We start from the raw sequence: 21,928 nt of genomic DNA on the forward strand, positions 1-21,928 counted from the left end.
AGTGCAAAAACCACGTCCTCGGGATGCTGCAGGAAGGACGAAGGAGCCGCTCTGGACGGTGACGTGGCGGTCACTAATAGCAGAACGCAAGGTGATAGGATATTGCCTGATCGAGAGAGTAACAATGGTACTAGCTCACATCCAGACAAATAAGAGACTTGCTACCTCGTCCACGGTGAAAATAGCTATCCACCTTAGGGGGAGCCCTCGTCAGTATCCCTTCAACTTGTCATGTGATGTTATTCTCAGAAGAAAGAGGAATAACCCCAGGCAAGATGCAGCCTCTACTCAACTCATCCACTCTTTACATCAATCCCTGCATTGTGTCCATCCTCGCTTCGCAGAACCATGGCCCCAATTTACAGTCTGGCCATCTCTGAAGTCTTCTTCTCCGTTTTCTCTCGAGACTTGGCCCGTGAGACTTTTTGTACGCCTGTCGCCGTACTAGCCATGAGGGCGCCCTGGATCAGGCGGTCTTGGAGTGATGAAGTGTCGTAGATGAAGGAGGCAAGCATCGAGTCATCCTGCACGGGACTGAAGACTGTTAATATCAAGCCACCAGGACAGACTGGACGGCTTACACGGTGGAGGGAGGGCCAGCGGGGTCCATCTTGAACGCTTCGAGAACCGAGCAGGGAGAGGAAAAGACGATCGGGTTTTGGAAGGATGGCTTTGATGTGATCAAGCACTAGCGAGGTGGCCGTCGGATTCGTGATCAACCAAGAGGCGAACGGATGACTGTGCGTTGAGTCAAGCCGCGAGATGATGGGCATAGGTTACCATAGACAGTCGTCGGGACAACCAAACTCTTTCTTCCGTTGTGAATGAGAGGAGTCAAGTCTCCCAAATGGAGAAGATGCGGCTCTTTATAGAGACACATCAATACGGTACGCTGACTGGGATGCTGGAAAAGATTAAGGCAACCAGAGATAATAAGGCAAAGACTCAGGGCAAGGGAGGAATCGGTTAGGCTGTGCATCTCGGAAGCAAAAAGACGATGAACCATTTCCTGAAGAATGCCTAGTGTATATGCGGGAGGTGGCATATCACACAAACCCCAAGCGAGGGGGGGGGGACAAGTCTTCTCACTCCACGCTTGTGGACGTACTACAAGGCGGCTTACACACGATGCATCACCAACCCAGTTTAAGGCAACTGGGAAATGGTGGGGCCCAATTCACCGAGAGGACGGACTGGGGCAGCTGAGTTCCTGGCATGCGGTGTCAGAAATGATGCATCAAATTCCGATTCTCTGATTTGAGATGTCTAAGGGAACGGGGTGGTCTTAGACATGGAAGCCAAATCGTGGGAGGAGGTGCTGGATCTAAGGCACACCCTGGGGTGAGGCGCCTGCAGAGTGGCATCTTGCATTGGCGCTGTGTATATGTGTGCATGCATATGTTCGTCTCATGAGACTTCGATTCTCGAGAAAACAAACAGTACCAAGAGCTTGGAAGCTGAATCTAATGAGCGTTTTGGCTGAAGCCGTGGGGAGCGGGGGAAATCGACATCGTTCATTCAGTGGGCCTCGATCAAGTTTTCCGCGGGAGCCGTCCATGTGTCCTTGCAGATGTTATATATGAGTGCTCATTATGACCTGGCGTCTCAGATCATCAGACACGCGAAATGATCGGTGAGATGCGGGAAAATTCAGGACAAGATCCATGGGAGAAACCGGGCGTGGTGGATAAACGGTTAAAATGTGGATTTGTGACCTGTCGCTTTTTGACCCGATCTCGCTCACCCCTGTCTCTGCATAGCGTGCCCGGATAGTGGAGGAGTTCAGGGAGGGAGGGAGGCGTGGGAGGGTCCTCTCAGCTGCGACAAGGTCAAAGGAACGGGCAATACTGACCAATCTGAATGTCGAATGTGATTCAGCTGTTTTCAGTGGTGCTTCTCGTACGCTATGTATCAGCGTGGCTGAAGCCATGTTCGCGGACCACGCTGCGTGATCGTGGGCCTCAAACGTGGTACTGCTTATGCCGCTGGTGTGGACGTTGAACCTGCCATCAAAGCTCTGCTGTGTGAACTAGCCCAATTGAGACCAGCTTATTTTCCGTGACTTCATCAGGCACTCTATGATGAAGAGGCCCCATCTCCTTGCTTGCGCGGGGACTGTCATTATGTACCGAGCTGGGATGGATCTGGACCAATTATGATAGTCTCTTCCTAGGCTGACAAAAATTCAGATAAGGTATTAACACGTTCTCGTATGGTTTTGTGGAGGGTTAGATAGTGCTCTAATAGTGGGAATCGATATGCTCTGACAGTCCTCGCGCAGGCAAGGAGATGCCCCCCACGCGCGCTGTCAGAATGACATGCACCAGTGCAAAGACCTGACCTTTCTTACAGTACTTCATCTTTCGACCTGTGTGAGTACCGCTTAATTGCCAGACATTCCGGAATCACCATGCCAGTACCTTAACTCACTCGATAACACGGAGAAAACAATTCCTCAGCCAGATGAGAAGAATATATTTCTCATCTCTTTTCGGCACATAAGAAACGAGGCTCGCTTTAATACGCTTGGCATGGGCTGTAAATGCGTGGACTTGAGGCCATTGGAGTGGAGGGCGAACCTGAGTCTCGGGAGTGTATCATTTGCAAGTGACGGGCACGGACCCAGCTGTTTTGGGAAACCAAGGACACGCATTTGGTTGAATGCATGTAGGACGCCGTTGAGGCTTGGTCGAATCAAGTGGCCGATGACACATTGCGACCTTCACACACAGCCCTGGTAGAACCGTTTTCTTCTGTCACAGCTTAACTACATACAGCAGCACATGGAAGGTACCCTTCCCCTTTTGGTAGCTTCCAGAAGATCGCATCATTTTTTTTTAAAAGAAAGCAAGGAAGTGTCTAGGTTTACAAACTCATGTGCGTCCACGCAACTTGCACTTTACCGCCCTTTCTCCCCGCACCTTGGAACGCCACCCCATTTGCCGCTACTCAATTAGAAGATGTTTGGGATAGAGTGAATTTCCCACGGACTCGGTGTCCTTGTTCTCGAAAGTCTTTTCGGCTTCGACGAGGCTAGGGGCGGGCTCGTGGTCCTCTGCACGGGTCGCCTCGGTGGCTGTATCCATAGCGAGTTGGACTAGACGATCAGAGAAAGAAGAGGTGTCGTAGATGAATTGCGTTAACACCGAGAAGTCACTGAGAGACCTGGCAAGGTTTGGTAAGAGATAAAAATTCGATCTTGTCAGGGGACATGAACTGACAGCACTTCCTCCTCAGTGTTAGAGTCCACGTCACTGGAAGCTTGCTTGGGATCCATGAGAGGCAGTCAGGGTTGTCTTGTAAGACAAGAAGTAAAAAAATGCAGGTGAAACTCGAGAGGTAGGGGCAATTTGCGAATGTCCAAGATGGCTTGAAGTGAAGAAATATGAAGAAGGTATGGGAGTTCAGAATGGCGAGGCTGTTACAGGATAAGGCAGAACATCCCAGTGCTTGAGTGATGAAATGCTCCAATTCCCAATGCCAGTGCAAAATACCTTGAAGAAACGCGCGAGACGTCAAGGTTTTTATATTACCCCCTTGTTCATGATTTCTTGTCCGCACAGAGTGTTTTATCGGTGCAGAGGTCAGCCTCGACACGATATGAGGCAACCGCCTTGATCCCCAGGTCAGCGAATCAGTTAACTCACCGAAGCTTCCCTGCGCAGGCCTACTCGCCTTGCATGAGTGGTACCCCGAACGTCACATTTGGCCGCGCTCCTGCCGTATACAAGCCAGAAGGAAACAACATGGAGGGGCATGAGAGAAGAGAAACTTAGGTTTAAACTGACAAGGATCCTCTGCGGGGATCCTTGCTGGTCATCGACTCGGACAGGAAAGTCGCGTTGATTGTGCGGAGTATCCAGAAACGCAGCGTGCAGCAACCCCCACCCCAACCTGACCGCTTCAGCTCGAAATAACCGCAAGTGACATCTACGGCGCAAGTATGCGACCCCAAAAGTGAAGTTATCTCTTTTTATAACGAGATTCTTAGGGGCTCCAAAGACTCTAGTCAGCGATCGACTGTCAGTGAAGCAGGCCGATGAACGCTTCGCAGTGAGCCTCAGCTTGCTCATGGGACGAAGATGAGCATCACAGCAATGTTTTCCTAAACGACTGCTGATACGAAGAGGATAATTCACACTTTGGCAAGGACCAGATGTCAGCAAATGAATTCTCTGAACCAGTGTTCGTTCCAGTAGGCTGGCATCGAGTGGAGCCTAGACGTAGGATGATACTGAACTTGGCAATTGAGGCTCTAACTACTCCCCAGCTCGATGCCTCCGGATGGTCGCGCGATCGACTGAAGAAAGAGACGATTTGACGAATGACGGCATGGCGTAAATGCCTCGGTTAAGAAAAAACATCGGGTGGCCGGAAGTAATAGCCCAATGTCGCGTGTCTATTCTCCCCCAACTTTTAGGTGTGAAACGTCTCTCCTGTCAGGTGTGCCCAAGGATCGACGGTCATGCAGTTGCAAGTTCTGCTCGGTGAAATCACAAATGTGTGGTGCAGGACCACAAATTTGGGGTATGAAGAAAAAGAAAATGGGGAAACGCAATTACCAACATATCTATGCATTCAAATATTGCTCAATGACGTTGCCCGCAATTGCATCCATGCCTGCACACCTAATTGTGTCGACATTGGTTGAGGAGCTCGCCTGGAGCCGTCTTTGCTCTGCGAGACGCACTCGCTTAGTGCCGGCAGTGCAGGATCCCCAGGACAAGACATCGCGGGATGCATGTAGCCAAGAATCTCACCTCATTCCCCCATCCGAACTAAATGGCCGCAGCGCGATGAAACAAGATACATTTACCGAGTAGGTGGCTCAATCTTCGTCTGCCTCGGCGTGGGGGGGACTTACAGTACCTTTCCATCCCACGCCCTGCTCGATAAGTCAGGAGGCCTGCAACCTTGATTGATTGATCCATTGCGTCGTCTCTGATTGCACCGTGACAGACCATCTCGCATGCCGCTTTCCCCAGGAGGCCGGTTGAGACGGTGGAGCTGCTTTCCGCCTTTTCTTGACATCATGACATGTTCCCCAGAAAGGGGGGCTTGTCTCCTCTCTTTACTCCATCTTCAAAACAGCAAAACCGCAATATAATGAGGGGTCCTGGATCATGACAGATGCTCAGACGTCAATTTGCTGACAAGGGGATTGGAGATCCCTCTACCGAAGTAACATGAGCATGATCTACATGACAGTCTTGAAGCCAGGTTCTCCACGCAAGTCAAACTCTTCTTGCGCTTCAGACACGATCTGAAATGTCGGCAATGATCATCATGGGGGAACATGGTGGCCTTTTATCATTTCCTCAACTTCAAGATTGTCTGTAGCTCCGCTGAGCTCCCACGGTTCCAACTGTCAACGCTCGAGTGGAGTACGTACCTATCTTGGCCCACGTTTTTGGGCCCGTCAATCCCACAAGCCGGGCGGATGTAAGCGAGCGTGGGGAGTCCGTCCCGGACGGCGCGCGGCAGCTAAATACGGGGCCCGTCTAATGTAGGTCTTAAAAAGCCGGAGGACGATGTGACCCCTGTATCCCTGTTCAATGGCCTGGTCATCGATGATGACTAACAAAAGGGACGGGACCAGAGGCTCTTGAAGTCTCAATAAGAGGTGCACGAGGTGGTAGATGACAACACACACTGGAACAATGGCTTGTGCACAAAGCCCGTTGGCCAATCCCCGTCTTTTTTCCTTGGTGTGCGACTCTTTACCTCCACCACCTTTGTTTTTCTTGCCCATCCTTGACTTTTTTTCCTTGATCCCTCTTCAACAGCACGACTTCATATCTCAACTAAGGTACTCCGAGCCAGCACCGTTCCAAGCATCAATTCTGCAGATCACAGGAGGCGCAGCAGGCCCCTCTTTCACAAACGCAGCCAAGAAGTCCCTTGCGGCCTAGACCAGGGCCCTGTCGGCCCAGGCTCCAGCCTTGCTTGTTCAGTTTCTTCTTTCCTATTTGAGACAAGAGGTGAGCTGTCAGGGGCGGCTTTTGCCAATCACAGAATGTCAATATTAGATGAATGTGAACATGTAGCTATTGGCCTAAACTCAGGTGTCTCCAGTCGTTCCGACTCCCCCTCTCCCCCGGCCCCGACATTGAAACACTGCTCCTTAAGCCATGGCATACTTGAAGTATACTCCAGATCCAATCACTTTTCAACAGCCTTGCCTCCCTTCTTTCCCATTGCAGGGTCGGCCGCATTGATGCTGGTGTGTCTACGTGCAGGTGCTTGACCCTCCACGACGGTCGACGCGACGATGGTACCGGCGTTGGCAACTTGGACTTGACGATCAGAAAAGGAAGAAGTGTCGTAGATGAATGGCAAGAGCATCGAAAAGTCTCTGCCAGCCCTATGATTGGGTTAGTATGTGATGCGGAAAGTTTGACTTCGTCAAGGCATATGGGCTGACGGCAAGTTGTCATGGACACGACCGGTCTCAGTGGGAGATGAGTCGACAGTCATGAGGGGCAATCGATATTGTCCAGCGGAAGAATCAAGTACGGGAAGGTAGCAGTTGACTAGTAGAGAGAATGGTTGTCTCCAGGAAGGCGTGATATGGCCTGTAAATGTGGAAGACTTGGGACGTTGGAACGATAGGGGTGAGGGGAGAGGAACTGGGCAATGCTAGAAGGATGGGATGCCTTAATTCTTTTTGTCTGTGGTTCTTGAGAGGTGAGTTATATGAAGAAAGCGTGCGGGATATGACGGATTTTATATTGAAGTCACTCACATTGTTGTCTGCCTTTTTCAGTACCTACCAAAGGCAACCTCAAGCCCCGGGGGCCGCGAGGAGACGACCTGCCACTGCGTGAGCTTCTGAGAGATCTCTGGTTGCATATGATTAATTTGGCTTGGCCGTTGGTCGCCGTAAATATTACCGACCCAACTGTCCCTTCGCATCTGACACTGCAAGCTGGAGTGGTTCGCAAGCCGTTCGACTTAACGACCGTCTGTCTTTCGTCGCCGCGAAGATCCTTGTCCACGCCTAAATCCTTGTCCACGCCTAAATCCTTGTCCACGCCTGGATCCTTGTCCACGCCTGGATCCTTGTCCCCTGTCTGTCTTTCTTCGTCGCGGCGTCATCTATAGCTGTTGCAAACTTCATCGATTTATCACTGTATTATTGAGGCTTGGGCATAAGCTTTGGTTGTGTTCTAACTGTGTTATCTTTGTCGAGTTGCTCCGAGGCCTCCGCCCCCTGGCCTTGTATAGCCTTTTGAATAAGTCTTTCTTCCTCGCCGCACAGACCCTTGCCCTCATCAATCCCGGCGCCAAGGACCCCTGCCTCGATGATGTAGTGATCGATCCCCCCTTGCCAATCCAGAATTCGCTTTCCAGAATTCGTTTCCTCCCAAGACCAGATGGCGGATCTGCCGACGGCGGTGATGTACCCCGCCGTCGCTGTTGCGAGGAGCCCGACGAGGGTGACTCTGGCACTAGGTGTTTCTGGTACATCTTGACTGACTTTGCAACCTGGCTCGAACTTGGTCGCGCGAACGTTGCGGCACGACGCTGAGCGTCAGCCTTGGGTAAGAGGCCGGGCTGGAAAGATTTCCCTGATCCACACTGTCGAACAAGATGATAGCATTTGCAACTTCCATTGTTTGTTACAGCGCGTGGCGCTGATACGAGGTCCACTCCGGCGTTAGCAAGGTACTGAGGTAAGTCGGACCTTCTTCCACGGTGGCTGTCCAGAACTTGCTTTGATGGCAGCTGCATTAATTAGATAGCTCGGTCGGTGAAGAGCCTATAAACGGGTCGGTCGCCAAAGAAGGGGACTGGCCTGCAACAAGCTTGCTATTGAGAGGTATCAACGTCACGAGTAGAATTCACATCTTTGTTTCTATATAACAGCGATTGTCCAGAACAAGGCAGTCGGGGGACTCAATCACCATCAGCCCCCAAACTAATGAGTAGATTTGAAACCGCTTGCCCCAGCTTGATTTAGCGGTGGTGACTAGACTTCAAATTAGTCACTTCAAACGACACGCGACTGGACCGGAGAAGAGACAACTTAACAGCGAATTTGTCGTTAGGTCGAGAGGCCAGGCTCACGCATAAGTTCGTAGAGGTAAGTGCCTAGTACTCCCCCATCGCGCGTCATTGCGGCCCTGACGGGATCGGATCCTACACTTCAAGAGACTCTTGTAGACAAGATAACACATCGCCAACGAGCTCCTGTACGTGCAGCAACCCTACACTTGCATGTATCTCTTTTCGTCCCAGACCTAATGTATATCGATCAGCGAGAGGCTTGCAACTTGAGCGCGCTGAACCTAGCCCAGCTGCGATTACGGAGCCTGGAAGCTTCCATTAGTTGTGGCCCAGTCGATGTCTCCGAGGCAGGGCCAAGAATCCCTGCCAGGCGCGTATGCGTGTATGCTCATCCTTGGCGCCAAAGATGACGTTAAAATAGGTAGCGGTAGGCCCTGTTTCAAATCCATTTCACAGTGACTTGGCCAACTGTTCGTGTCAGCCACTGAAACATTTTTGCTTGGATTACATGCTTGCTCGTCTCCAGATGAAACTTTTGTTGACGGCAAGCATCTCTTTCACAGGCGGGTTTGGGGAATGATTGATTGCCTCGACCTTAGCCGTATCCCGCGAACCGTTTTCCTTGAACTTGCCGCCCTCGGCTCCCAATCTCTATCCTCTGCAAGAATTTAATGTCTCAGAATAGTTTCGGAAGTGCTCCAGTGACACTTGGATGGCATTGCACACAAGTGATCCTTTTGCCGTGAGCTCTACGGTACCCGTCCATATCTCGTTGACACATCAGCAAAATAACCCTTTCAGGACGATAACAGTGCCCCATACGTTCTGCAAGTCAGTGAAGAGACATAGAGCAGGTCTGAGGGGATCAGCAGTTCCTACCAGATATGCTGAGTCGATACGGTAAGTATCTAATGCTTCCAATCTGCAGCTTCCATCGGAGGCTTGCTCCTACAAGCTTGATGGTTGTGGTCTGGTCATGCAATCAACTGAAGTAAAGATGACGGTTTGATGAATTAGAGCACGACGCAAATGTCTCGGTTCAGACAATTGGAGACTAGAGGTAATAATCCGATGTGGCTTGCCCATCCCCCCAAATTCCGTGCCTGAAACGTCTTTCCTGTCAGGTGTGCCCAAAGACCGACAGTCATGCAGCTGCACCGCCGTTAGAAAAACGCAAGGCTTGTTTCGGCGAGGTCACAAATGTGTGACGCAAGAAACAGATTTAGATGCGACAAAAACATGAGAAAGCAATAGCCAGCCCATCTATCCACATAGTTGTTACTCAATGATGTTGTTTGTGATTGCATCCACTCCAGCACAATTGACTCTATCGAGATTGGTCGAAGAGCTGGCCTAGCACCCTGATCAAGGGGCAAGACGGGCGCAGGGTGGCTGGTTCTTCTCTGCTCTATGGGACGCGCCCGCTTAGTGCCGGCCGTGTAGTATCCCGGGATAAGAGATCGTGGGATGTATGTACTGAGCAATAGCCCGCCTTGTTCCCCCATCCGAAGCAACTGGCCGGTCGTATGAAGCGAGGTGCATCTCCCGAGCAGGTGGCTCAGGTTCTGCCTCAGCATGGGGTGAACCTTCCGGCTCCACGTCTGACTCGGCAAGTCGAGGGGCCTGCAAACTTGATTGATTGATCCATTTCCTGACCTATGATTGCACTGTGATTGAACCGGAACAGGCCCTCTCGCATGCCGTTTTCCATGAGGTCGGTTGACACAGCTGGAGTGGAGCTGTAGGCAAGACCACCTTTTCTTGACCTGATAGATCCGTAGATGTCCAGCAGATATTTATTCCCTGTCAATTGCCCATCTCCTCCGTAATCCCGGCAATTTCACATCAGTTCTTTCCCTTCTATCCATAATCCCTGCAATTTCACCTGTCTCCCATCTCCCCTCTCTATCTTCACAACGGTGTGAAAGCCGCTATGTCGTGAGGGGGATTGGATCGCGACAGGTGCTCAAACCTCGGATTGCCGGTAAAGGGATCAGAGACCCATACGCCGCCTGCCGAGCTAATATCGCCGCGGTCTATGTATTATCCAATGATCCCGGTAATCTTAGAGCCAAGTTGCCGGTTCTCTTCAAGTACCAGGCGTCAAGAGGACCTTCTCTAGTTTTCCCAACATAAGCTTCCATGTCTTCCATGTCAATGTTCTGACACGCATGGGTGTATACGTACCTCCAGGCGATCTTTGTCTCCAAGTGAGTGCAACCCCACAAGTCGGGCGGATGTAAGCGAGCGCGGAGATCGAGCCCGTCCCGAACGGCGCGCGGCAGCTAGTTACGGAGCCCCGCCTGAACTGGGTCTTGCTGAAAGAACGCATGATTCCCTCGAGCGGACGAGCTGGAAGGAAGTGCGGCTCAGTGATTGCTTGATTCATGCACCTCTCATTCGTGTGCAGCATACGAGTGGCCATGATCCGTTCAGCAATCCCTGTGCAAGAGTTCTTCGCCCATCTCGAGCTCCAAACTTTCCAACACATGGGACCCGCACGGATATTTTTCGAAGGAATGTCTTTCAGGGTGCACAACCTGAGACATGTACTCCAACCTCAAGAGCAAGACAGAGCCTCTTACCTATATCGCGAGCTTTGACATCGCCCTTACAGACGCGAGAGATTCTGACTCCGACGTGAGAGAGGACAAGATGGCTGCCGTGTACAAGCGAGGGAATGCCGAGCAGGCGCATCCTTTGCCGACCACCTTATGCCAGTATATATCGCTGCTGGTTTGCGGATAATAACGAACAGAACTCCTAGAGACGGTCCCACTCAAACGGTGGCTTGCGAGCAGGAAGACCGAAAAGAGTATGTGGTCCACCACCGGCTTTTGTTTCTTGAGCGTGCGACCCGACACCATTCAGCACTTACATCCACTCTTTTTTTTTCCTCAGCATTTCATCTTCTCTCCTCTTGTACATCTCATTTATTAAGCCTATTCTCTTCGATGTCCTCCTTTCTCCTGCACATCCTCTACCTGTTTTCTTCATCCCCCCTCAGCGGCAAGAAATCACCTCGTGTCTACGTGCCTGAACCAGCTATGCCCGCAACCCATGTCCACAACACCGTCTCTCAATCGCATCCCTGGACGTGGCTGTCAGAGCCGGGTGTCACATATCTTATAGGGTCAATATTGGATGAATGCAAAGATGTAGCTATTGGTATAAACTCAAGTGTCTTCAGCCGTTCTGGCCTGCCGCATTTGTGCCCCGCTCCCCGACGTTGACACCCGGGTCTTTGAACCATGACTCGCCTAGAGTAAACTCTAGATATAATTACTTGTCAACGGGCTTGTCGCCCTCCTTTGAATCGGTATGTTCGGTCGTATCGGCGTTGGGACGGCTGGGTGTAGGTTCGTGGCCCTCTGTAGGGGCCGGTGGGTTGGTGGTGCGAATGGCAATTTGGACTTGACGATCAGAAAAGGAAGACGTGTCGTGAAGGAACGGCAGAAGCATCGAGAAGTTTCCGACATGCCTATAAATGAGTTAATGTGAGTCAATATGAGACAAGGTTTGGTCTTGTCAAGAAGAATGAACTGACGACAAGTTGCCATTCGCACCACCAGCATCAGTGGAAGCTGAGTCGACAACCATGAGGGGCAATAACTATTGTCTCTCAGAATAGAGAGTCTTAGGGGGTTGTAGTTGAGTTGAAAGATTGAATAGAGTCAAAGAAAGTTTGGTAAGGCTTGGGATGGGTAAGACTTGGTAGAGTGGGATGATGGGGTCTGACTGAATGAAGAGAGAGGAACTAGGCAACGCTCGTGGGATGGAACGCTTCAATTCAGCTTGTCTGTGGTCCTTCAGAGCTGGGAGAGGTCCGGAAAGAGAGTAAGATGTGACGACTTTATATCAAGACGACTGCCATTACTGTCTTGTTTCCGCCTTGTCTACAACAGACAGATCGCGGACCGGAGAGAAGGCAACCTCCAAGCCCTGCAGCGCGACAAGGGGGCCGTCATTTGGATACGTTTGGACAAGTCGTAGGGATCTCTTTGCTTGTGCCTATCTGGCTGGCCCGGTTTCTGCCACTACCGGCCGAAAAGCATCCCAAAATTCGTGTCTGACACTATGGCTCTGCTTGGAGGCCAAAATTCGCATACCCCCCCCACGGGCCTCGACTCGATGATCCACACCCCCTAATTTTATATACAATCCAACCCCTGTATTTTTGTCTAATCAGTACGAAGCAGGTCAGCGCCACCAAAGTTCAGAAGGCTATAATTTCTTAACGAAAAAGGCGAAAAGATTATTAAAAAATATCTAGAAAGTTCATATATAATACTTTCTATCTATCTAGATTATTATATTCTTTTCTCTCTCTCTAGATGCTGAGATATTGATGAAGTACTGCTAGGCCCCCACTCGCTGGTTCCACACCGACAAACATTCAAGTCCCCTATTGTACTTCCTCCCTCCACCTTCTGCTATGGCTTCGTTGCACTTCCTCCCTCCACCTTCTACTATGGCGTAGGTGCACTTCCTCCCTCCATCTTCTACTATGGCGGCTTCGTTGCACTTCCTCCCTCCACCTTCTACTATGGCGTAGGTGCACTTCCTCCCTCCACCTTCTACTATGGCGGCTTCGTTGCACTTCCTCCCTCCACTTGCTACTATGGTGTCGGTGCACTTCCTGCCTCCACCTTCCTGGTCATCACTTCCAAAAGTCGCGTCTTGCTACGAGTACGTATTTTAATTTTTGCGTCTGACCACTGCCGGGTCAGGGAATTGCTCTCCATCAGGACGAGGCGGTAGATCTCCCAATGTCGTTGGTGACGGTCCTGGTCGTGGCTGCGTGGCACACCCTCGCTTCAGGCGCCCCGCTGCTTGTCGGCACTCCACAGCGATCACTGACGCGCGACGACGACGACGTTCCGGTCAACTTATGGAGTACATCCCAATCCATTGTATCGATTGTGGCTCGGCTGCAGGGGCGAGACAAACAGGACTGCTAAGCTTGCCAAGAGTCGACGATTGTCGACAGGGACATGACCATGAGGCAACCGAAAAAAAAAAAAAAAGAAATGCAAGAAATAAACCAATGACAGGGCCCTCTTGTCTCCAATCCCGCTTGGAACTAGGCGGCTCGCGTGGTTTCCAGCCTAACCTACCGTTGTTCGGTGACCTGGCGGTCAGCAGAATGCACCCCTGATAACTTTCCTATGGAGCAGGCACAGGTGGGCGAGCGAGCGTTGAGGTCATCAACAGACCTCAGAGTTGATGGGTACGTCACTCGCCCTTGAATAAGGTCAACGCTGGGGTCGATTGCTTGCGAGCTGGTCCCTTGTCAACGGCTCAAATAAAGTCTACTCGAATGGTCCAGTGAGCGACTGTCTCCCCAATCGAATTAAGCGACTCTTTTACAATGGCAGATGGTCACCAAAGGCTTTGGCATGGGCCAGGAAATTTCCTGTTGTGCCCAGCTGTGTTTTGTCGTGAGTCTGGCAGTGGCGATCCTTGCTCAATAATCCATTTCGGGACCTGGTCCAGCCTAACTTCCCGCTGGACTCTAAACCAAGTAACGCTATTCCGTAGCTCCGGCCCTCATCGACGCCAATGCGACGTCCATGGGACCGGCTCCCGTGCCACATTCTCCTCGAGAGAGGGACAAGAGGGACTAGCGAGAACAGAGGGACGGAGAGAGACAAAGGATCCCAAGGAGCCCCCACAGGGCAAAGCAACCCTGCACCGCGTGTATCGCTCCTACCCTGGTTGCAGATGGCGAGATATTGAACTTTGTCGAGAGAATTCCGGACAATGAAGAAAAAAGAAAGCAGCAACGATGCAAAATGACAGGTCGGCCCGCTCGCCAAGCTTCCGCGACCATAGACGTGGGGTCCTGCTTTGCTCTTGTCAGTGTCAGCAACCGTGCCCGGTACGGTTCCGACAATGCGAACTGAGGGCTCACGTAGGCAATCTATGCAAGGAAGAAAGGACGTAACGTGAGCGCCGTTCAGAGTCAGCACGCACAGATATTCTCATTCATCCCTATTCCGCAAAGAGGCGCGCTCTCAGAGCTGACCATGGCCGCTCAGTGCGGCCCGTAATTCTAACTCTATTTCAAGCATCGGTTTGTGGAACCGACTTTGAGCATGTCAGCGGTTGTCGCTACAACAGAATCCAAGCCGGCACCCAGGAAACCTGCCCATGTGCTCCGTAATGCAGGATTATTTCCTGGGTATTTCTTGGGCATATGCCCAGGACTCGCCTCCCCAGTCTGCCCGGACGCTAAGAGCTCCCCGAGAACCTTGGTTGCTGTACCTCAATCTTAGCGTGGGTTCGCTAAGAAGGTACGCTAAGATTGACGCGCTCTAAGGCGCTGCCCTGGAAAGTACCCGACGCCAAGACCCGACAACGGCCCCTGCTGGCCCGAGCGCAGCAGAGACGTCGTTTCGAAACCTGAAAAGCCCAACACCGACGACTCGTCAATCGCCGCGATGGATACCTGAAAGTCATCCATCTTGTTCAGAACTTTACGGGGTCCGCCGAGGGTCGGGTTTCCAGATTAAGGATAGCTAAGCATCCAATGTCACCACGCAAAAAGGTCGTCTCAAGATGGATGGAAGGACTGACACCGATCCCATCGGTTCCTGAATACGATTACAGCAGCTAAGCTTGATGGATACCAGGGATTAGGTATACATGTTTACACGCCTCTGGTACGTACACACACCCTTCATCCATTGGATGTGCCCTGTACTGGCCCCTTGATAGACGGGAGCCTCCATTACATTCTTTACTGGAGCTGCTCCCACATTCACAGCACAGTGGAGCCTCACACTTACTAGTGGAACTGCTCCCACATTCAGAGGACAGTGGAGTCTTACATCCTCTCCTCAACCTGTGTTTCAATACCGTTATTCGTCCTGTTCTGCAGCGAGGCGCTCTTTTAAGCCCGCATATGGCTGCTCAACAGAGCCCGCGCCGGACTATTACTCTCGCTTTGTCTCCAGCGTCGGTTCTTCGAGTGAGCTTTGACAATGCCGACGATCGTCTCTTGCAGCGGACCGAATCAAAATCGTCATCCGGGCGAATTGATGCAAAAGACAGATATGGGCCAATCCGAGGGGAACTATCCAGACCACTTGAGCTTCAAGTGTCTTCCTCCATCACACCATCTTCATCAGCACCAGTAAGGGCGAACCTGGCGCTGGTGGGGATATACCCCTGCTCTTTCTATCAAGTGTCAAACGGCGTGAGAAGCCGAGGACAGTTTGGGGCATAAGCCATGAGAATGATGACCGGGGGACATTGCCCTTGGGCTCCGAGAGAGGAAAGATGACGAAATCCCAGCAGCCTGGCGAACAAAAGGAGCGAATCACACACTGTAAGTCTCGCGTCTTGCCCTTGGAGCAAAGAAGACAGCGAGACTCCTTACCGGGTCAAACCGCAACAGAGACTCAACGGTCCCTTCAACGGCACACAGAAGTGAAGGGCTTCTCTTCGGACGCTCGCCTAATTATTGGTTCATCAAGGATTTGGACTGTCTACCTGTGTGATAATGAGGGCCAGTCGCTACCATTTCCATCTGGCTCAAATAATAATAGTAATACCCCAAATGTATGCATGCTCGTGAACAAACTCAAGTATACTCAGCAGCTTGCACCTTTTTACTTTGTCCCCAGCCGCCTTAGCTCCACAGGTTCTGAAAGGCCACCCTATTGCCATACGCAAGTCAGCATGTGTATAGGGTAGAATCACTTGGACACGAACTTGCCGTGTGCCTTCTCGGCCTTAACGACATTGGCTTGGTGAGGAGTGGGCTCGTTATCCTTTCTCAAGGGCCGGCTGGGTCGTTGCAGCGATTGAGATTTGAACTTGGCGGTCAGAAAAAGAAGACGTGTCGTAGAGAAATGGCAGGAGCATTGTGTATGCGTTAGGGCTGTTGGAAGGTCAGCGGGCCAGAAGCCTTGCTTGTGCCAAGGGTCATGAACCAACATCATGTCCTTTTTCTTCTTCTTCTTTTCGTCCGTGTCTGTGGAAGCTACCATGAGGAGCAACGGGTCTTGTTCCGCAGAACAACAAGTCCTTGAAGGTAGGGATTGGGTGGGAGGAGGCATGTCCAACAAGACTTGATGGTCTAGAAAAGTGGAGAGGGGTAGGATTTCGGGACAATGGTGCTCGGGTTGGATGAAGGGGATCTTGCAACGCCCAAATAATGAGATGCTCTGGTCCAACTTGCTCGTGGTTCTGTCAAAATACACGGCCAAGTTGTGCGATTCGGCATGACTTTATACTGGCCTCGGCCATCGTGGTTCGCACGACTGTGTCATCTGAGGACGGTTGCCTTCAGGCTCTGAGGTCATTAAGCAAGGGAACAGCATGTCGTGCGGGGAAGGGCTCATCAAAATACAGCTTGTTATGGGCTCGGGATCCGGTAGTCCACACCCAACATCTGGGAAGAAGTTGGTAGGTTCCTGACCCGTGTGGTGTGATTTTAATGCTGATGGGGGTGATTGGCCAATCATCTTACACTGAGTCGAAGGTACGTTCTTATCGATAAGCTACAGTATCTACTGAGCGAGGACACCCAGCATCGATCCACTATTCCTATTATCAAGGTAAGGCTTGAGCTCGCTCCGCCGATCCGTGACCCACGAGAGGGTGATGGACGCGCGAGATGCGCTCACGGCACCATCAACCAACCATCCTTGCAGCCGCCCCGTTATTCGGCCATTTTAGGAAAGATTCTTTTCTTTGTGCTCACAACCCCCCGTCTAATCGCTGATGCGCATTGAACCACCAACGGCCTGTCTTTATCGCTCTCCGCGTCACGTAAACTTGTTCTTACTCTTCCCAACATTGTTGAAGCACTCGGTCTGCGCAGCTTTGAAGCGATGAGCGGGCGACAGCAAACATCAACCGGCTCGGGACAGGGATCCACCAACTGGTCTCAGTCCGGAGTCCTGCGCTCGGTCTCGGAATCCCAGGATCCACGGCAAGCGGCATTCACAAGACTTCGCGAATGTATTCCCCAAGACGAGGACCAGTGGCGAGAAGCAAGGGAAAGACACGGCTTCTCAACCCCAGAAGAGATCCACGCAAAGGTATCAGCCATAATCAAGGACGATCCATCACTACCCGAGGACTTGCGGAAGTTTTTGCATCTCGCTTCCTGTTGCGTAGGTCGATATTGCGGAGATGAGGCCAAGTATAGCAAATATCGGGGTCGTGTTCATAACGAGCACCTCTCTGAACTTACTATCGACCGCAATATGTCTGTGGTGCAAGATATAATATCCTCGATGGATGAGTTATATCCCATCTTGCAGCACCGCGTCTTTGAGATTATGTTGCTTTATGGTAAGCAAAAAGAGCACTTGTTGGTTGCTTAAGGGCTAATGATTAGCACCTCTCAAAATAAGCCTACTCAAGTACTTCAGGCAGGACAAAGACAGGTTCAAGTCATGCTTCCCGACAAGCACGATAGTATCTGAGGAGCAAGCGTATTTTCCTCTCTCCCCGCCAGACTTAATCGTACTTCGATACCCTCAGCAATACACGTATGTTTCCCCTCCCCTCAAGTACAGTCTGGCTTATTATAATAGCTACGAACAAGCCCACGGGGCCCTCAATGTCGGTGCTCTTTCGAAGTCTGAGCACCTCAGGCTAGCCGAGGCCCTGGAAAACAGAAAGACACTGTCGCGCGTCCCCCCAGATTCTCATTCCGTAAGAAAGGGCCTCTATAATACCGTCCTGGATGTCTGGTTTGACGGTGATGTTAATCTGCTTGAGTACCTCAACACAGAGGTCATCTTTACCACCCCTAACCGCATTACCGGCTACAAGGTATTTGATATCCCAGAGGGCATCCAGAAAGAAGCAGCTTTAGCAGGAGAGGACCAGGATAACTGTGTTCGTCAACCAGACATGCGCAGTGTAGTTCTTTTTAGATTTCGCTGGTCTCCGCGGCTCAGCATCGTTGCTAAGCACATCTACAGTAAATTAGTACGTCGCCTTTCACCAGCGAAGTCAAGAAGAAAACTAACGAATGAGGTGAAATCGAATATCCTAAGCTCAGGGCTTGCTCATGGGAACCAATTTTACTTTCGGCACGAGTCTGGTGCAATGAGGGTTCCTAATGGATGGCTCTGCATCCTCGTACCTACTATCCCAACCACTGAGAAAGTCACGATAACATTGACCTACGGAGCTGTTAAGGAGGATATTACGTGGTGCAATAGCTCTGGGTTGCTTCTAGGACCAGGCACAACGCTGTCAATACCAAGCAGGGTCTATTATATCTGGATAAGCCTCCCTCTTGATCCGGACTGATCTCGCCTCTCCCCATCATCAACACTCGAGAGTGGGCGGTGGAATCAAGGGGGGTTCTTGGACAGTTTGTTTGGCTAGGCTCAGTCGGCTGCATGATGTTGGCAAGCGTCAGGGCTCATGTCTCCCAGTTACCTATGAACAGATAATCCGAATGCTGCGAGTTCCATGACACTCATTGACATCTCGTTGATCTACCGATAACACATAATTTCCAAAGTGAAAGTCGAATATCATACATATTGGGCATCTGAGAAAAAGTATAAATCGGGAGGGAGACAGTACTCCATGAAAGTTGCGGTACTTCGTACTTTCTCTCCGCAAAGCACTGCTATCATGGAATCCGACTGTTGAACAACCATAACTAACTGATATCACATCGCTGGCATCTCAACTCTACAGAACAGACGATGTGTCATCCGGCCACCCAGCCTTCTCAACTGTTGTGCTAGTTGTGGCCCCAGCCGCTTTGGGAATGGACCATGATTCCCTGCTACGTGTGAAGTGTCATTCTTGACGCTAAAGATGACGCTAGATGGATAGTCAGTTCGGGTCGCCTGTCAAGCTCCCGCGACGGCAGGGGAGCTTGTTTGTGTTGGTGCCGGCATCGACACACGGCCTGTCTGTGAGTTGAAGGCTCACGTAGAGGATATGAGGAAGAGATAGTAATGGGAGCGAGCATCGACGAGTACTAGCACACGTAATGTTTATTATTAACCCTGTTCCGCAAAGAGGCGCTCCTTTGGACCTGTCTATGACAGCTTGGTAAAGTCTATACTACCTACCTACTCAAGTACTCTCCCCGCGTCAGTTCTTCTAGCTAACTTTGACAGTGCCGACGGTTCCCTCTCGCAACCAACAAAATGTAAGCTGGCACCGGGGGCATCAGTCCAAGCGGGGACCTCCTACTCACATGTTCATGTTCAAAGGGGGACATGTCTCAAAATATGTAGGAGGCCGCAACAACAAAGCAAGAACAGAAGTGAGAAATGAATAAGTTGGGCCGAATGTAAACAATGTAGAGACGAAGGGAGACAAATTGTTACCTTCAACCGATTTAAGAGGTCAGTCAGCCTGTCCAGGCTTTGAACATGAAGTGAGATGAGCCTACCCTGAAGCTTCCCATTCACAATAAGGCGACTTGCACACTCACCAACCAAACCAGAGGCAACCCTGGAATGAACGATCCGATTCTTAACCGTACAGACGAAAAATGGCTTCAGGGTCTCTGAGATACTGAGCGCAGTGCCTCTTTTGTTTCCCGCGGGTTGTCCTGAAGCACCCCCTCCACCTTCGCTGGTCTGTGAAGGCGGACCACCTGCATGTCAGGATCATACGTCATGTCAGGTCTGTCCCTTTGCCTCATCTGAAGGTATGTCGCTGGCCGGGCGATAAGCAACGGGTGCTGAGCACTTGGCCGGCAACATATACATGACGATGTGGTAGAGTGAAGTGAGAGCTGCTTCAGCACCAACCTCAACCGAACTCTAGTGTCTGTTATGCAAGGATTCGGAGTCATTGCTTCACTGAAAATGACAAATACGAGTGCTCGTTGCAACGTGACGTCCATCTCATATCATCCTCCGCACCCGACTGTGGGTGGTGACATCGAGTAGCCTCCATGGATAGTGTAGATCAACTAATGAAGTGCATAATCTCCAATCGCGTTTATGATATGTCTTTTTTCTCCCTGATCCCGATCGAGCCCCCCTGTCGGATGCACGGGTCCGTAGTCCGGGGACCTGGGTCTTCCTCTCGACAAAATGATGTGTGTCAGCCCCATCTGATGCATTTCCTATCCCCATGCAGCCTTTTCGATTGAGCACTTCCTAGCCGTGTGTCCCTGCTCACACGTGAGTTTTCTGGATCAGGTGAGGGCAGGGTTGCTTTAGGCAAGGAGCATTACCAGGCTGCGCACTGATTGCTTCACCGGTCCTAGTCGTTTCTGGGGAACTATTTGCCTCAAAATGGATGAGTGCTTCTCATTAATCCGTCCTAAGAACTTTTCGTCTGTGTATGGTGTTGGTCAGTGTTCTATCCTTATAAAGGTAGACTAATATGCATTGTGCATCAGGTCTTTAAAAGTCGCGAGCTCCATGAACCACATCTGTGTCTCTTTGATCTACCAAAAGCACGACGCTGTGAAAGTTGAAGCCGAGTACCTTGAGAACCTGACATCCCTTGACAGAAGTGTCAGATGGGAGTGTGAGGCAGTCAAGCAAGGCGAGGTACTTTTTAGCCATCCTGGGAGCACCACAACCGAACGCTACGGCTCATTTGCTGACCAATCCTTAAAATACACCCTGCTAATGCGCTAAGGGAGATTTTGTTTTTGTTCTCCTTGCTTCCCTGCAAGGAAGGTGGGAGTTGTGCCAGCAAGCCACGAGGTATAGATAGGCTGCGGCAGGTTGTTTGTGCGGAAGACTTGACCCTGGACGCTGTGCTGCCTCGGCCATCGCAATTGCGCGTAGGGGGTATTTATTTGTAACTAAGGCTGAAAGACGAAAGCTTTCCCAGAGACGGGAAGCAATTGGCGGTGTGTTGCATTGTTGACCTAAGGTAGGCCTTGGCACGATGGAACTCTGACGACCTAGGTGAAGAGAAGCCTTGCAATCCTTCAATGATGATGTATTCTAATCACACTCCTAGGAGCTCTTCCAAAAGACATGAAAGCGAAGCGTGAGGATTAATTTCGCATTGTCACTATACTTGTTCTTCGCGCGTATACATAGGCGCAGGTCCTCCTTCCACGAGATGAGGCACCTCCAATCCCTGGATGTCCTAGGCTATAGGCATCAAAGGTACAGCTTCAGTGCTACTGAATCAGCTATATCAATAAGGATTTCTCGTCATCTGTTCGGTTTGACAGGATGGCGAGGGCAGGATTCCATCGAGACTGGAAAAGTAAGGCTGGGCGTGGCCCCGCTCGTCTCGAGAAGCCAAGATCAGCTCGCGTATATATTAGAGTTTAACAGCCTCCACATACTGTTCAGCCGCCGGCAGCAACGGCCGCTTTGTAGGATTCCCCAATATGGAACTCTTTGTCGCCGTTGGAGACATGGTGGGGAGCTAAGGGCGGCCCGTTTACCGCTTGTCAGTTGGTTGCCGTTGGAGGCGTGCACATAGCCATGTCTCCTGGGTGTGTGTGTGACATGACTTGCATGAATGATTTCTGCCACATGTAGTGTAGCTGTTGATAGCCTCGTGCGTCTCCCGGCGCGTTTCCTCCTTCCACCTAAGGCAGGACCATGACGAATGCTGGCGGGACTGAATCGCGCGGCATGTTCAAATATCGCGACGATACTATTGAGCAGGGCTGACAGGATACACCAGGTGATGGATGATGCGGGCAATCTAGGAGCTAATTCATCAATCCGGAACACTGAATCCATGCCCTACAACCATGGTTCAAGACTCGTGACCATGGCTGGCCGCCTCAAGAACCCAAACTTTGGACCAAATGCAGGATACCGACCTGAATCAGGCTCGGTGTGCTGACGAATGCTGGGACGGCACTGCGGATGCCTCGTAGTAGACGCAACTCGAAGTGCCCGCAGGGATCCCACTAGCCGGGTATAGTACTCATCCTTGTGAACACCAAGAGTTTACCCATCACGGTGTAGATGAGATGAGAGGGGTC

At 51.1% G+C, this 21,928-nt stretch overlaps 3 protein-coding genes across 3 annotated transcripts; 2 read left to right on the top strand and 1 right to left on the bottom strand.

Moving 5' to 3' along the window:
- Nucleotides 1–6,162: 6,162 nt before the first annotated feature.
- Nucleotides 6,163–7,616, bottom strand: NECHADRAFT_84073 (uncharacterized protein; the record flags this gene model as incomplete). The annotated part of the gene is made up of 5 exons (XM_003048491.1): nucleotides 6,163–6,364; nucleotides 6,425–6,639; nucleotides 6,774–7,073; nucleotides 7,175–7,443; nucleotides 7,481–7,616. 5 exons carry the CDS (start codon nucleotides 7,614–7,616, stop codon nucleotides 6,163–6,165), a joined length of 1,122 nt encoding a protein of 373 aa, XP_003048537.1.
- A 5,163-nt stretch (nucleotides 7,617–12,779) lies between these two features.
- On the top strand, nucleotides 12,780–13,777 carry NECHADRAFT_84074 (uncharacterized protein; the record flags this gene model as incomplete). The annotated part of the gene is made up of 5 exons (XM_003048295.1): nucleotides 12,780–12,906; nucleotides 13,065–13,147; nucleotides 13,194–13,240; nucleotides 13,389–13,451; nucleotides 13,552–13,777. The coding sequence occupies 5 exons, from the start codon at nucleotides 12,780–12,782 to the stop codon at nucleotides 13,775–13,777; spliced, it is 546 nt and encodes a 181-aa protein (XP_003048341.1).
- A 3,076-nt stretch (nucleotides 13,778–16,853) lies between these two features.
- On the top strand, nucleotides 16,854–18,291 carry NECHADRAFT_84075 (uncharacterized protein; the record flags this gene model as incomplete). Its single annotated transcript, XM_003048296.1, has 2 exons — nucleotides 16,854–17,319; nucleotides 17,366–18,291. The coding sequence occupies 2 exons, from the start codon at nucleotides 16,854–16,856 to the stop codon at nucleotides 18,289–18,291; spliced, it is 1,392 nt and encodes a 463-aa protein (XP_003048342.1).
- Between the last annotated feature and the right edge of the window lie 3,637 nt (nucleotides 18,292–21,928).

The sequence above is a fragment of the Fusarium vanettenii genome (assembly GCF_000151355.1).
Source record: "Fusarium vanettenii 77-13-4 chromosome 8 genomic scaffold NECHAsca_11_chr8_3_0, whole genome shotgun sequence".
NCBI classification, from domain to species: domain Eukaryota; kingdom Fungi; phylum Ascomycota; class Sordariomycetes; order Hypocreales; family Nectriaceae; genus Fusarium; species Fusarium vanettenii.